The sequence below is a fragment of the Rhincodon typus genome, chromosome 8 (genome assembly GCF_021869965.1).
Source record: "Rhincodon typus isolate 14 chromosome 8, sRhiTyp1.1, whole genome shotgun sequence".
Lineage (NCBI taxonomy): Eukaryota > Metazoa > Chordata > Chondrichthyes > Orectolobiformes > Rhincodontidae > Rhincodon > Rhincodon typus.
In genome coordinates this window covers 28,814,987-28,831,658 of record NC_063339.1, presented here as the reverse complement: position 1 = coordinate 28,831,658, position 16,672 = coordinate 28,814,987, and the positions used below count along the sequence as shown (strand labels likewise).

The following is a 16,672-nucleotide window of genomic DNA, read 5'->3' as shown; positions in this document are numbered from 1 at the left end:
TAATTGTCTTGAGTTTACTGGATATTTATGAATGTTATTTTGCCATACTATGGGCTAAATTTAAGTTTGCTAATACTTTTAAACATTTGTTTTTATCTACTGTATATTTTTAGGGGCTTTACTCCATCTGAGGCAGAGTTATTGTTTCTTCAGGAGGTGGTGAAAATGGAAGGTTATGGTCATGAAAACTATGCAGCCAAGGTATGAACTGGGAGGAGGAGGAGTTTTGAATAAGATTAAAAAAATACAGAAGAACATAAAGCTTCTTAAAAAAGAAGGCTTTGGGAAATACAGATATTGCATTTAAAAGTAAATCTAAGTGAAGCTGGCCCCAACTCTCTGTTACTAATTGCACAATCTTAATTTTAAACATTTACATTTTTTTTGTTTTTTGTTTCCTAGACAAGAATTTGGAATACATAGAGGCAGTGATAATCTTGATTTGGTGAAAAAAGAAAAAAATTAATATGGATGGGCAAAATAACATTACTTCACAGCATTTAATGAACCTAATAGTCCTAAGCAGCAAAGTATTTCTTATACCATCTGTATAGTCACAGCTTATTCTGGCTAATAATTCAACCTTGTCATCTCTAACCTAGTTACACTTACATTTGGCCCAGATTTTCCAGTCTGTTTTGAATTTCCTAATTTTGATCTAGCTCAGACAAAAAAAAGTTGCCCAACTTTTGATGCAAGATCATCACATTAGATACAACTTAACAAACCACACCAGCAATGTTTGTGAGAATTTTCACAGAAGCTCTTTTTATAGCAAGATCTGCTGCAATCCAATAAATAAACATAGCTTTAAGGTCCAAAGTCTCATTCATAACGTACTGGAAGAAGCTAGTTGTGTAAGGAACGTACGTGAGAGAATAGAATGCCACGTGGGTGGGTAAGGGGTAGGATGGAGCAGGTTTGATTGTTGGGATGGGTCAGATGTTTCGAGGGTCTCTCTGTTTAATTAAGCTATTAGTTTCATAGTTATCCAAGAGTCAAAACTGATTTTTATCCCTCTAACATTTCCTGAGTAACTGTCCTGGTAAGTATGTTAGAACATTCTGAAGACACCAGCTCAAAGTTGAATACGTTATTGGAGATTTCCAGACCACGTAATTATCCATCAGAAATTTAAACTTCCCAGATAATTGCTGCAATGCCAAAACATTGGGCCTTAACAATGGGTTCTAATGCATATCTTGCAGGGTTGGTCTTTGGTAGAATGAGTCCATTAAAGTTTAGTGTATGAATGATACAATGTAATGGATCATAGTTGTAATGCATGTGGCAATGAAGCTTAGAACTAGTCAATGCTGAAATGTACTCTTTGGAATGTTCCATTCCATTACATCAATAGAAGTAATTACAACAAATTTGCGTAAATCTATTCCTGTAATAAATTCAGAGCTTTTGCATATCGGCATACTTATCTAGTTGAATTTTGGTTTTCAATATTTATTTTTATAAACAGACTTAATGAAGCAACATCAAGACTTGTTCAGCTTAGTGTAGATGGTAGTCTATCAATACCCCTTTGTAATTTTATGTTAAGTTAATGGGCAAAGCTGTGGCAGATGGAATTCAGTATGAGCAAGTGTGAGGTTATCCATTTTGGACTGAGAAAGGATTAATCGGAGCAATTTCCGGATGGTATGAAATTAAATACAGTGGATATCTGAAGAGACTGGGGATTCAGGTGAATAGATCTTTAAAATGTCACAAGTAGGTGCAGAAAATAATCAAGAAAACTACTGGAATGCAGGCCTTTGTGTCCAGAGGGCTGGAGTACAAAGATGCAGAAGTTATGCTAACGTTATACAAAACAGTGGTTAAAGCCGACTTGGAGTACTGTGTGCACATCTGAGCACCACATCTTAGGCAATATATATTGGCTTAAGAGGATGTACAATGTAGGTTTACAAGAATGAAACATAGACTTCAGGGGTTAAGTTATGAGGAGAAATTACACAAATTAGGCCTGTTTTCTCGAATTCAGAAGGTTAAGGGGTTATCTGATCGAAGTCTTCAAGATTTAATAGGAAAAGGTGGAGTAGATAAAGATAAACTACTTCCATTGTTTGGAGATCCTAAAACTAGGGATACTGTGTGAAAATCGGGGCCAGACTTTCCAGGAGAGTTGTTAGGAAGCACTTGTTTACGCAAAATGTTTTGAAACTCTCTTGCATAAACGTCAGTTGTTAATTTGAAATCTGAGATTGATTAACAAAAATTTATCTAAGGTCTTAATGGATATGGGCCAAAGGCAGATACATGGAGTTAGGCCACAGATCAGCCATGATCTCATTGAATAGTAGAACAGACTCAAGAGGCTGAATGGCCTACTCCTGTTCCTATGTTCCAATGTTTTATACATTACTGGTAATAGCTAAATTTTTATAAGCAATTATTACTGTCCTACTAATCTGAAGTTTATACTTCATGTAAATGCCCCACAAGGTAGAAACTTGAGCCTGCAAAAACAGGGTGATTAAATAAGTTAGATTATTACGAATATATTGCAGATAAGAAAATGAAGACTGTTCTTTGGACATGGTGCTCCCAACAGAGTTTCATCTCTTGGTTGCACTGTAGGTGAAAGTATGACCCATTAAATCTACATATCAACAATCGCTTTGCAGTAAATTTAAAGTTGTATTATTACCAAGTTTACTTTCATTGCAGTCTACACTTTTCTCTCAACATCTTTTGTGGATGCTTTGCAGTTTGCATCAACAGACCCCAGTTTTTTTATGAAGTGAAATCTACATCTTTGTGTACTGATGTGTGAGAGCTGACACATGTATAACAATTAATGTCAAATTGTGGTGAATTGTTTACTGGAACGTGTCTGGAATGGCACCTGGACTCTGCCACTTTCGCTTCAGATGACAGAAAAACATGTTGCAAAACAACTGTCTCAAAGCTAGTTCACCACCAAATTTATTAATAGAAAACCAAATAAGTGCCTGAAGTAATAAGACAGTACGCTATGGAAACTTGCTAAACTTGAAAATTTCAATTTTATTGAAGTGAGAAATGTTTACAGATTTTTCAATAAATTCTTGGTTAAATTATGGCAACGATTTAATGAGATGATTGCTCACAAAGTTCATAGTCTGCATTTCTCATAAAATTTAAACGGACAGCAAGATTATGAAATGCTCACTGTTCTTAAGAAAAAATTCTTAAATCAGTGGTTCTGCCACCAGCTTTCTTTTGCTTGCATGACTTTTATCAGAAATTCCACCGCTGATTATTTTTAACCTCCAATTGTTTATTTAAATTTATTCTAAACAAATAACCAAATTAAATTGGAGACAGTTTGTAGGTCTAGCTGAATTCATAATTTTATTTATTGAACTGCATAATTAAAAATAATTGACCAACTGTAACATACCAAACTGACCAGAAGTAGAACAAGTCTGCAGTGTATCAAGTCAGATTTTTGGAGTGCAGGAAGAACTTGTGAGCCAATATGTCCAAGGAAGGCAGGAGAGAGGAGAATGATTTTTGAGACAGTAAACTAAAGAAAGCAAAAAATCTACTTTCAATCACCACACCAGCAAGTACAATGACTAGAGCAATCCATAAATTTGTGAAGATTGCCATTTCTTTTTTCTCCTTTTCTCTTGTCATTATGATACAACTTGGCACAAATTCCTGAATAGATATGACTCATATGAACTCTTAAAGGTCTATTGATTCCTTGTCACTGCATAGTTCTGATTTTTTTTTTAATGTTTATAGGATAGCCAAGGAAATGATCTCCTTTTAGGTGCATGTTTGGAAGGCATCTTTGTGAAGCACAAAAACAGCAGACCTCCCTCTGTCTTCAAGTAAGGACATGAATTTATTTAATAATTTAGTTAGTTAGTTCCTGCATAATAGTATAAAAGAGAAACATTTTAACAAAAATTGAATTCCCAAGTGATGCTTCTAAATTAATGTTAAAAACACTATTGTTGCAATTTTCTAATCAGTCTACCAATCAAAAATGAGTAATTTTGTTTTTCTTATTTCTAGCAGAGCTCTTCTGTTGTCATCTAAGCTACTATTTTAGGGTACACTTGATTCCAGTTCTGATGATTTGCTAAAGGCTGCTTGGTTTGGAAGGCTTGAGTATGCGCACTTAATCGAAATACATATTTTGACCTGAGGTTCCCAGTCATGAGTTTATCATAACCCTTTTTTTAGAACCTGCAGTAGATTGTTCGCAGAAGATCTTGAAGATCCATTCTGAGAGTGACTCTCAATGCCTTGAGGTACCAGCTACTTGTAGATAGATTGGTTCTTGATATCCAATGTCCGTTTTTTTTGCATAGTAGTGCGAGTTTTCAAATAGATGAGAAGTGGTACAAATAGCAGTTGATTTCACTGTGTCAATTCAGTGCTTCAAGTGTGCATTTAGTTAAGTTTAAAGAGTGCACTTACGTGGCTAGAAAAAACATTGGTGAAATGTATAGGGGTGCAACTAGAAGGAAGAGTCAGATAATTCTTCTATCTTTTGGGAAGACAGGCATCTCAACCCATTGTCAAGTTCTTCTTTCTTCCCAAAGAAGAAGAGGCTAATGTGACAGAAATGAAAGAAAATGAGATCTGAAGTGCACATGAGCCTACAGGTAAATGCAATACCATCCCAATACTGGTCCCCTGGCAACTGGGGTGCAGCTGCATCAGGTGACGTGAACATGTGACAGAGAGGCTTTAGATAATTTTTGGACTTTCAGAACATTTTTGATAAAGTTCTTCACAAGGTACTTGGCAAAAGTTGAAGCCCATGCTTCAATTGAGAACAAATGAAATACCTGATCAAGAAACTTCTTGAGTGACAAGAGAATTACACAGAGATGCTGGACAGGTCCTCTAATTGGCAGGAGGTAGTTACTGTAGTTCCCAAATTATCTATGTTGAGGCCTCAGCTATTCACGATTTATGAATGACTTGTATGATGATATAGGTAAAGTTGGATATCTGGTTTCTAAAGTCTTAAGGCATTGTAAGCATTGTAGATGTATGTATAAAATCAAATATTAATAGATTAATGGAATAGGTGAAACTGTGATGAATGAAGTTAAATATGGGTAAATGAGAGCTCATTGGCTTTGGACACGAGAGGATATATCAGAATACTTACTAAATGATGAAAAGCTAGTATTAGTGAAGGTGTAAACAGAATATAGAATTCCTATAGTGCGGAAGCAGGCCATTCAGCCTATCAAGTCCACACCAACCCTCCAAAAACCATCCCATCCAGACCTTTTTCTTCTTCTCTTTTTTCCACCACCTCCCCCCCTCCACCCCCCAAAAAAAAAATGTCTGTAACCCTACATGTTCCATGGCTGATCCATTAACCTGCACATTACTGGAAACTATTGGCCAATTTAGCGCAGCCAGTCCACCTAACCTGCTCCCCTTTGGACTTTGGGAGGAAACCAGAGCATCTGGAGGAAACCCACGCAGATGCTGGGAGAATGTGCAAACTCTACACAGATAGTCACCCAAGGCTGAAATTTAACTTGAGTCCCTGGTGCTGTGAGGCAGCAATGCTAACCACTGAGCCACCATGCCGCCCCAAGCTCCATGTACATGGATCGTATAAAATGGTACAAGTGATGATCAAAGAGCCTAATGGAATGTTGGCTTGTTTGTCCAAAGGATTAGAATGCAGCAATTTAAAAGTCATGCTTAGACGATACCCGGAGCAGTGCAGGTTGTTTTGGGCACTGTACTTTAGGAGGAATCTATTGATCTTATAAAGAGTGCAGTGCAGATTTATGTGTACAATTCCTGGAATTCAAGGGTTGAACTGTGAGAAATGTTAACATAATCTAGTGTTGTAATTTCTTCATTAAAGGGGACTCAATTTAAGTTTTCAAAGTACAATGTTAACAAAAACTAATACAACTGTGGAGCAAAGCTTAATGTTAGAGTGAGGCATTTTTCAGAAATGAATGTAGTCTGAGAAATTTTTGAGTTATTTTAGTGTCAGCCATGGTTCCGATGGTTGCACTTTCCCTTTTGAATTGGGTTCATGTACCATTCCAGGATTTAAGAATAAAATCAAGGCTGACACTTGAGGGCAGCACTGACAGTTTTGCACTCCTCCGAAGTGCTGTATTTCAGTCAAAGCCCCATCTGGGTGCTGTGGTGAATTTATAATATCCCATAGAATGTTTTGATGACAAACATGAGATCTCTTCCCCAGGATCTTGGCCTGAATTTATGCTTTAATTAAAATTACACAAAGTACAGATTATCTTGTCATTATAGCCTTGCTTTTATGGAGTTTGCTGTGCAAATATTTGTGACTATATTTCCTACATTAAAGCAATGGGTGTGTCGGCTACTGTTGAAGAAGCCATAGGAGTTACTCCAGTGCTGGTGTTTGTTAAAGCCCCAGTGCATCAATGATGGATGGAGACAGTGTTCAAAGTCACAGATGATGTCTGGCAGATGAACTCATTGGGCTGCTTTAATTTTCTTTGGAGTTGCACTCATTCAGGCAAGTGGAAACTATTCCATCACATACCAGACACATGTTGTGTGGATGGTGGACAAACTTTGGGGAATTGGATGGATCGACTGTTGCAAAATACCCAAGCCCTAACGTGTTCTTATATACACAACATTTATGCGGCTGGTCCGTTTAAGTTTCTGATCAGTGGTGACCCCAAAATGATGTTGGTGGGGACTTTGGTAATTGGATATTGGTGGGGATTCTCAAGGGGAGTTTGTTAGATGCTTGCTGGAGATGTGCTTTGCAGGTGAGAAAATGCTGTCTGATAGTCCTGTTGCTGAAACCTCTCATCATTTTGCTGATGATCAAGAGTTGATCCAGACAATATAATTGGTGACTGTCTTGGATTTATAAACGTAAAATACCTGAACAACTTTTTCAGGGAGATGCAGAACAGCTTGTTCTGGATACAGCTATGTTTGGAAGTCTCATTTTTCAGTCAGAATGTTGTCAGGCTCTGCGGCCTTTGCATGTATCCATTTGCTCAACATTTCTTGGCATCTGTCATGGAGAGGCCTTCAAAGGGTGGTTGTGATGGATAATTTTGAAGCTTTTGGCTGAAAATTGTTGCAACTTCAGACTGGTATTTTTCAATAGCAAATGAGACTCTAGCTTCATTAAACATGGGTGTTTGTGAAGCCTTCTCATTAACGGTTTCATTATCTACCACCATCTTGAATGGATATGATATATTTGCAGAGCTTAAATTGATTAATTGGTTGAGGGTTTGAGTTTGTAGCACGCATGTAGCCTTGTGTTGAAGCTTTGCATCTCATTTCCAGTATACCTGGTGTTTCTTTTAGTATGTTTTTCTATACTGTTGTCTTGACTCCAGATAGATTCCCGGGTTTGATGGCGATGAGAATGAGAAATATGTTGGCCCTTGAGTTTACCGATTGCGATGGAATACATTCTGTTGATGTTGACAGCTCACAGTGCTTCATATGTGGCCCAGTTTTGAATTGTCAGGTGTGCTCTGAATCCAATCCAATTACCAAAGTGGTGTGAAGATGGGACTTTGTTTCCAGATGCATCTGCAGCAGATAGATTGGTGAGAATGATTCCAAGTCAGTTTTCCCACATGATTCAGATTGCCACAGATCTGATATTGCAGCTGTCCTTTATAGATTATAGCAATAGACATAATTGATCTACATCTTAAATCTTTCTAATTAAATTATCATTTTTAAAATTAGTAAGGCTAAGGGAGCACTTGCTACTTTGTGTGGGAAAGAATTTTATAGTTCTACTTCCCTTTGTATGAAGATGTTTGCAAATTCTCTCCTTAGTTATATGGCTCTGATTTTAAGATTGTGTCCCCTTGTCCTGAACTCCTGCACCAGGGAAAACATTTTCTTTTATCCACCTGATTAATACCCTTCAAAATACTAAAACCTCAATAAAATTAGCTCCTTAATCCTGAGTTCGTGAATTGAGCAATATCAACATTTTAGGGAATTTTTCAGATATTTACTACCATTTTCACGCCTAATTTGCCAACCTGTAATATGAGCTACTGCTCCCTTGTTTTGGATTCCCACTAGGGGAAATAGTTTCTCTGGACCTTCAGGGCAGCAGTGGTTAGCACTGATGCCTCACAGCGCAGGAACCCAGATTCCATCCTTGGGTGACCGACTGTATGGAGTTCGCATGGTCTTCCTGTGCCTGCATGGGTTTCTGCCGGATGCTCTGGTTTATTCCTACATTCCACAGATGTGCAGGTCAGATGGATTGGCCATGCTAAATTGCCCTGTCGTGTCTAGGGATGTGCAGGCTAGGTGGATTAGCCATGGTAAATGCAGGATTACGGGGATAGGGTGACCGTGGGTCTGGGTGAGAGTATTGGTGCAGATTCAATGGCCTCTTTCCGCACTATAGCAATTCTAGTCTGTTCAATGACTGTTGAGTTTATTCATCATTTTAAACCTTTCGATTAGATTATCCCCTTCTTTTAAACTGAATAGAGTACAAACCAAGTTCATTCAATCTGTGCCAATGATTTAACTATTTGATCTGCAGTATCGTTGATTCTAGTAAATCTGTCCTGTACTTGCTCTACAGTCAATGCATCTTTCTAAAGGTTCTGTGCCCAGAACTGATGGTGATTCAGTTGAGAGTCTGAGCAAGGCTATGTGCCACTGAAGCATCATTTCCTTATCTTTGAATTCCAGCTTTTTTGCAGGCCAACACTGTCTATTTGATTATTTTTGTACCTATACACAAAGATTTGGTAATTTGTACACGTGGATACTTAAATCCTTTACTTCTCATCACCTTATGTCTCACAATTGAGTGAAAACAGTTGGTTTCTCAGGTCTAAAATGGATAACCTCTCACTTCCCAACACTGAATATTTGTTATTAAACACAAAGCAAAAATTGGTATTCGCATTTTTAGTTAGTTTGTTAGCTTGAATTAAAATATTCTGCTTTCTTAATTGATAAAGTGCATCACTGATGTTAGCTGAGTCTAGTTGCTTGCAAAATCATGAGGAAACACAAATGATTGCTTCTAGAAGGTGGATGTTTTTAAAAGACTTTGAACTAAAAAAAAATGAATAATTTTCACATGAAGTACTTTTTTCTTCTCTCCTATCCACTCTAATGTTTTCTGTTAAGCAGCTGGGATGACTAAATCATATTATGACACTGAATTAATGCTGTGTGACTTGATTAGTTTCATGTGCGTTGCACCTAATTGTTTCCTTGCTAATAAACATGCAGAATCGCTACTAATTTAGCTAAAAATGTTTAAAATCTTCAGTTGATACAGAAATGACTATTTTGAAAATGTTATCTTTTTCATTTTAGATGGAATGACATATCTAACTTGTCTCACAACAAATCCTTCTTTGCATTAGAGCTGGCAAACAAAGAGGAGACCATTCAGTTCCAGACTGTGAGTGCTCTGAAACTATTATTTTCAGTCCTTTTAATGTATAAGTTTAATATTTTGCACTGTAACAAAGTGAATTAAGGAATGCACTGATCTGAGGAAAGACGCATCAATTTGTACTGTTGCTTGAAGATAATGACTCATGCTGGATTGTGGCTTTAGAAGGGAAGAGTAATATATCCTTCAATGTTGTTGCAATGTTTCCCTAGTTACAATAATCCTTACTTGATTAATAGTTAAAGTCAAGAGATAGGGATATTGCATCTGAGGAGGTAATATCAATTTATTTTTGCACTGCAGAACTATGTTCAGAGTAATAGAACCCCAAAAGTTGGAAGAGTCTTCAATTTGATTTCCAGCTTGTTTACATTAATATTTTAGTTAAGGCATTTATCTGGCTAATAAAACATCATATTTCATTATTTGGACCATGCAAAAAGCATCACATTGTTTTATAACCCTTCGTAAATGGTTCATCTTTAATCTGAATTGGAAGTCAGGAAATTCCCAAAACTGAGCATTTGTAGGATTTGGCATGCAAAATAGTATTTTGACCAATGAAGCATATAGTGCTTAAGAGGCACTTAGCTGAAAATATAGAAGTACTTTAACCATGGGTCACAAGATCACAGTCTCAGGATATGGAATCGTCCATTTCGGATTGAGATGAAGAAACGCTTCAGTCAAAGGTTAATAAACCTGTGGAATTCCATACCACAGATGACTGTGGAGGCCAAGTCACTGAGTATATGCAAGAAAGTTTTTGTTTAGATTTTAAAATCGTTGAGGGGTATGGAGAAAAATCAGGGATAAGGCATTGAGATACATGATCAGCACGGTGGCTCAGTGGTTAGCTCTGCTGCCTCACAGCGCCAGGGACCCGGGTTCAATTCCACCCTCGGGTGACTGTCTGTGTGGAGTTTGCACATTCTCCCCGTTTCTGCGTGGGTTTCCTCCCACTGTCCAAAGATGTGCATGCTGGATGGATTGGCCACGCTAAATTGCCCATAGTGTTCAGGGATGTGTAGATTAGGTGGGTTATAGCAGGGTGGGTCTGGGTTGGGATGCTTTGAGGTTTGGTGTGGACTGGTTGGGCCGAAGGGCCTGTTTCCACACTGTAGGGATTCTATGATTCTGTGATTCATATTGAATTTCAAAGCAGATTTGAAGAGCAGAATGGTCCACTGCTGCTCTACGTTTCTATACTTAACTTAAAAAGTGAGGAGAAATGGACCAGGCCGTACCGGAAATCAATTGATATGGAACAAAGTGAGTAAATGGAGTTGAGTTAAAAATCAACTATGATATAATTGAATGCTGGAAAAAGTCTGCGCTTGTAAGTGTTTGCTGAATGGTCATCTATGGGAACATTACTGGCTGACCTGTCCTTTGGTAGAATATTCTAAGAAGCAGTTATAGATTATTCAAGTCATCTTCCTTGTCTCTTTTTCAAATTGAAGTCGTTGCTAGTCTTTAGCTCTCTTTTCTGATAAATGGTTACACCTGAAAAGTTGAACATGTCTCTTTGCTATGTACATCCATAATTTTTTTCTGCTAACTTTTCATACAAGTGGGAAATTATAGAAGCTGGTTGTCACTGGTTTTAATTTGATTTCTACAGGAAGATATGGAAACATCCAAATATGTATGGCGAATGTGTGTTGCACGCCGCAAGTTTTATAGTCTGAATAAAAACTGTAACTTGTAAGTATATAGTTCATCTATTAAGTAGTATATACACTATTTCTGGTATTGTTTTTTGAAATGAAACTGAAGATGCTTGGAATAAAATGGCAATCTTAACTTTAATTTCTATTTTCCCTAAGTTTAAAGATTCACTTGTGTCATCCAGAGGTGACAGTTCTGCGAAATGTTTGCTTTTTTTTGTCAAGTATCAGTTGGGCAGTGTTTAGGAAACAGTAATCATTGTATTATAAGGATTAGGTTGGCTATAGAAAAGGACAAAGACCAATTCAGGTTAAGACTGATTGATTGGATTAAGTAGGGGCAAGGTAAGCAGGTAATCGGTCCAGATCAATTGGAATCTAAGGTTGGCAGGCAAAACAGCAACTGAACAGTAGATGGCCTTTAGAGAGAGCTAGCGTACAGACAAGGATATTCTCATGAAGTGGAAAAGCAGGTAACCTGATCCTCCTCTCCCTGAATGATAAAAGCAATGGACATTGAGGTGAAAAAGAAATAATGTGCAAATGATGGAAGTCCGGTAGGTAAAGAAACAGACTGAATATAGAGATTCTGAAGGGAAATGAAAAGGCATATAAAACAAACGGAGAGACAGTATGAAAAGTGGCTCACAGCTAATGTAAAAGGGAATCCAAAAGTCTTGAATAGGCAGTAGTGAAAAGAGGGGTGCAGGTGATTTAAGGACCAAAAACAGGACTTGTGTGTGCACGCGGAGGCCTGGTTGAAGTACTTCATGGATACCTGCTATTTCTTTGCCAAAGAACATGATGCTGCACAGGTTGTGGTGAATAAGGAGTTAATTCAGAAACATGGTTGTGTTTAAAATGGATAAGGTCATCAATAAGGTATTGGATAGGCTGACCATGTAAAGTTGATGATTCACTGTGGGACTGGATGGTATGCATGCAAGTATATTCTCAGAAATAGGAATGGAAATTGCAGAGGTGCTGGCCATAATTATGCTGTCTTAGCGAAGGGCCAGAGGACTGGAGAATTGCAAATGTTTATATTCCTTTTCAGAAAAAGGATATAAAGAATAACATGGAAACATCAGGCCAGTCATTTTAACCTCTGTGATGGGGAAGCTTCTGGAAATGATGATAATTCGGGAAAAATGAATAGTCACGAGCAAATGTGGTTTAATTTAGGAAAGCTAGCACAGGCGTTATGGATAAATCCAATTTAACTAAATTTCTGGAGTTTATTGATGGGGAGAAAGAAGATTGACAGGAATGCTTTTGATGTGATGTACTGTAAAGATTTTGTATTTTTATTTCTTCTGTATTTTTTGTCATGGACTGAAATGAGAACAGAACTGTTTTAAAACCAAGGACTGGTGCATGGTTTGAAGGAAAGTAACCTTACATTTGCTGTTTACACAGCTTATGGTTCAAGCAGTAGCTGAGGTGTAGTTTGCAGACAAGCTGGAGCCAAAGGGTTCTATGCAAATGGAATGTTGGGTAGCAAAAAGTAGTATTTTGGTCTCTGGCCTAGTGACCATTAATTGGTGCCACATGCCTTCTGTCTGTCGTCAACTATGTAATTGGTTCTTGGGTAGCTGAAAAGCTTCGGGCTGAGAGCAGATACAGCAAAGTTCAGGACCTCTCATTGTTCTCTGTAGCGAAACCTTTTTTAAAGCTCAAGGAAAACAGCTTTCTTTTTTTACTCCAGTTGTTGTAAGCCATGAACTTTAATTCATAAGCCAGTGCTGTTTTGTAAGAGTGAACCAGGCCCTGTCCCTCCTGAAAACCAGTGAAAACATCTGAAAAAGGAAGCTCAAGAAGCAGCATTAAAATCAGTAGAAGAATGTTTCAGCAAATCCTGTCAACAGAGACCGCTGAACTGCTTTTTTCGCAGTCGATAACGCTCTCGTTTCTTGTCCTTTGTGGTTATGTATATGTATGTGTGAGGGGGAGTTTTAGCTCATAGTTATATGCTGACAGTTCATACAATTGCTTACCTGAAGCTAGAGTCTGTTCGTTTGTAATAAATAGTAATTCTTGCTAAGTGCAGAACCTGATCCATGGTTTCTATCAACCTGGGTCTTAAAAGACAGGTAAATTGGAAATTTTACTTCCTAAAATCTTTTGTGATGACTTCAGGAATAGTGAGCTTGTTTCCAGCACCTGAATGGGCCTAATCCTGCTGCTATGTCTTACGGTTGTCCTATGACATTCTAGATTTTATTAACAAGGGCATAGAAGATAAAAACAAAAGTTGTGCTAAACATATATATTTAAAAAAGCTCTGGCTTAGCTACGACTGGAGTGTTATGTCCAGTTCTGGGTGCCACATTTCAGCAATGATATGAAGGCATGAGATGAAATGAGGAAAAGATTCACAAGAATGGTTCCAAAGATGTGGAAATTCATTTACATCATTTGTAGAAGATGGAGCAGTAAGACTAGCATTCCCTCTAATTTTCTTCCTGCAGTGTGGACCTCCAAGGTTTATGCACAGTAGTGATTTCTGGCACCAGAAGTCAATGCCACACAGCTTAGAGGGACATTGCATAAGACAGAGGAGTGGAAGTAGGCAATTCAGTCATCAAATCTGCTCTGCCATTCGTTGAGTTCTTGGTTGATCTGATCACCCACGGACCACTTTACTGCCTTTACGCCATGACCCTTGATTCCCGTTCTGATTAAAAGTCTGTCTGTCTCAGCCTTAATAACTGAGTCTCTACACCCCTCTGCAATGAAGTTTTGAACAGATTTGCTACCCTTTGAGAGAAGAACTTCTTCCCTTTCTGTGTGTTAAATGTGTGACCTCTTATTCTGAGATTATGCCGTCTGGTCCTAGACTGTCCCACAACTAGAAGCAACCATTCAATGGGTGGCATGGTGGCTCAGTGGTTAGCACTGCTGCCTCTCAGCGCCAGGGACCTGGATTCGATTCCAGCCTCTGGCGACTGCTTCTGTGGAGTTTGCACATTCTCCCCGTGTCTGCATGGGTTTCCTTTTGTGCACCGGTTTCCTCCCATAGTCCAAAGATGTGCAGGGTAGGTGGATTGGCCATGCTAAATTGTCTATAGTGCCCAAGGATGTTTAGGTTAGGCAGGTTAGACTTGGGGAAAATCAGGGATAGGATAATGGGTCTGGGTGGGATGCTCTTTGGAGGGGCGGTGTGGACTTGTTGGGCCAAATGGCCTGTTTCCACACTTAGGGATGCTATGATGATTCTATCTACCCTGTCAAGCTCCTTAAGAATCTAGTATATTTTAAGAAGGTTGCCTTTCATCCTTCTAAATTCTGATGAGTCAGTTTGGAGAAAAGGAGGTTGAGAGGAGATTTGGTAGAAGTATTCAGTATCATGAAGGGTTTGGACATGATGCAAAGGGAAAAAGAATATTCCAGTGGTGAAAGGATTGAGAACTAGATATTGCAGATTCAACATAATTAACAAAAGAAACAGTGGCAACATGCCTGTGGTGGTGCAGGCAGGTTCAATTGAAGCATTCAAGAAGAAATTGAATCCTTTTTGAAAAGGAAGAGCAAAAAAGGTGGGAGAGTGGCATTGATTTAAATTGGGTGTAGATGTAATGAATTGAATGCCTCCTGTGCTGTGTGACCATTCTCTGTAATTCTATGATTTTTTTTTTCCATTTTCCCATTTACCTTTCCTTTCAAGTCCTTTCCTCCCAAATAAGGATGAGCCAAATAGTATTTTTTTTTGTCTTCCTTACCTGTCTATTATACAAGTTAGTAATCTCTGTCTGTCTGGAGGATTTTTCTTTCTTTATAAAATCATTGCATGGTTACAGCATGGAAGGACACCTTTCATCCTGTTTGGCCTGTGCCAGCTCTCTGCATGAACAGTTCACTCAGTCCCACTTTCCCACCTGTTGCCAGAAGTCTTGCAATTTTATTTAATCTTCAATAATTATCCACTGTCCTTTTAACAGCCAAAAATCATATATAATTGTTTAGACATTGGCATAAAATGAAATTCTGTGATCTGTAATCAGAACAATTTACATTGAGGTTTAAAAAAAACTTAGGAGAAATAAAATGAATAGACAAAATATTTAAATGACCAAATAAACTGGATGATCCTCAGTAACTTGAGTGCTTTTTAGTCATGTTTGCTTGTAGAACTCACTTGTTAACTTGAAGTATAACAGAAATTCAAACTGCAATAATTTCCCTTTCCTTAGGCTAGCACACTGAGACCATTTTTTATATACCTTGCATATTCCAAAGTATGGTCGTCTGCTGTGAATCAAGAACTGAATTTATGACCTTTCTTGTCTCTATAGCATTTGAAATGAAGTCCATCATTCTATTTTTTCTTGTGCTTTTGTACCTGTTTACTAATTTTTATTAGTTTATATATATGAACACCTAAATGTTACCGCCCCTAAGTTAATGTGCTAAAAATCGATCCTCGCTATTCCCAGCGTTATGGGCGGTGATGGCCTAGTGATTTTACTGCTTGACTATTAATCCAGAGACCTTGGTAATGTTCGAATTCTGCCATGGCAGATGGCGGAATTTGACTTCAATAATAATCTGGAATTAAGAATCTAATGATGACCACAAAACTGTTGTCAATTGTTGAAAAATCTCACCTGGTTTATTAATGTCATTTAGGGAAAGAAATCTGTCATCTTTACTTGGTCTGGTCTACATGTGACTCCACTGTGGTTGACTCTTAACTGTCCATTGGGCAATTGGAGACTGGCAACAAATCCTTGTCAGCAACATCCACATCCCGTGCATTATTTTTTTTAAAAAGTCAAACATTTAAAAATAAGTATTCAAAATTGATTTTTCAGACTCTGGTTGATAAGCACGGACCAAGTTTTGGTACTGAACAAGAATTGCTATTTATTACAAAAAATTAAACTCAAGCTACAGATAAACAGTTATAAACCATCTGCATAAAACGCTACAAATTAAAACTCTAATTCTTTTTTAAATGCTCCCTTACACACACTGACATAGACAGGAAAAAAAAATGACAATAGAAAAACTGGGAAAGCAGGTCAGTAGTCTTTGTTCGCAAGATCTGTTGAGTTGGTTCATGCTGATCAGAAGACTTTTTCCACCGGTTCGCAAGAGGCACAGAGAGTTGATTCACTTACTAAAGGTCTCTGACTTATCAACTTAAAAAGGCACAACTTCCAGCAACTACTGAAGATAAAATTGCTGTCTTCAATTTTTAAAGTGCATTTTCACTGCAGACAATAGATTGAGCTCCTGAGCTAGTGGAGATCTGATTACTTCTCTATATTTTGTTCTCAGGCCCAAGCTGTTCAGTTACCTGAAAACTAATTAAAGTTGGTGGTAAGCAAATATGTCAATTTGTCATCAATAACTGGTCACTAGTCCAGTGTTGCCAACCAGAGCTCCATCTGAATACAAAACCCCCTTGGCTTCAGTTCATCTGTAATCTAATTGTTAATTACGTTTTTTTCAAGCAGCTGTTTAAATGATGCTTACTATGAATGTGAGGTAACTTCTCAAAACATGCAGCAATCCTCTAAACATCTTTAAAACAGTTCATCATTTCAGTCCACAATTTTAAAAGCACAGAAATAAAAATACATCG

The 16,672-nt window shown here is 37.8% G+C and overlaps 1 protein-coding gene across 2 annotated transcripts in view; it reads left to right on the top strand.

Moving 5' to 3' along the window:
* Positions 1 to 16,672, top strand: part of ptpn21 (protein tyrosine phosphatase non-receptor type 21) — an 89,988-nt gene that overhangs the window by 26,097 nt on the left and 47,219 nt on the right. For both annotated transcript variants that reach the window (XM_048600013.1, XM_048600014.1), the window contains 4 exons: positions 114 to 201; positions 3,751 to 3,839; positions 9,331 to 9,418; positions 11,037 to 11,119. In XM_048600013.1, coding sequence (XP_048455970.1) covers positions 114 to 201; positions 3,751 to 3,839; positions 9,331 to 9,418; positions 11,037 to 11,119 — 348 coding nt within the window. The remainder of the gene's footprint in view (positions 1 to 113; positions 202 to 3,750; positions 3,840 to 9,330; positions 9,419 to 11,036; positions 11,120 to 16,672) is intronic.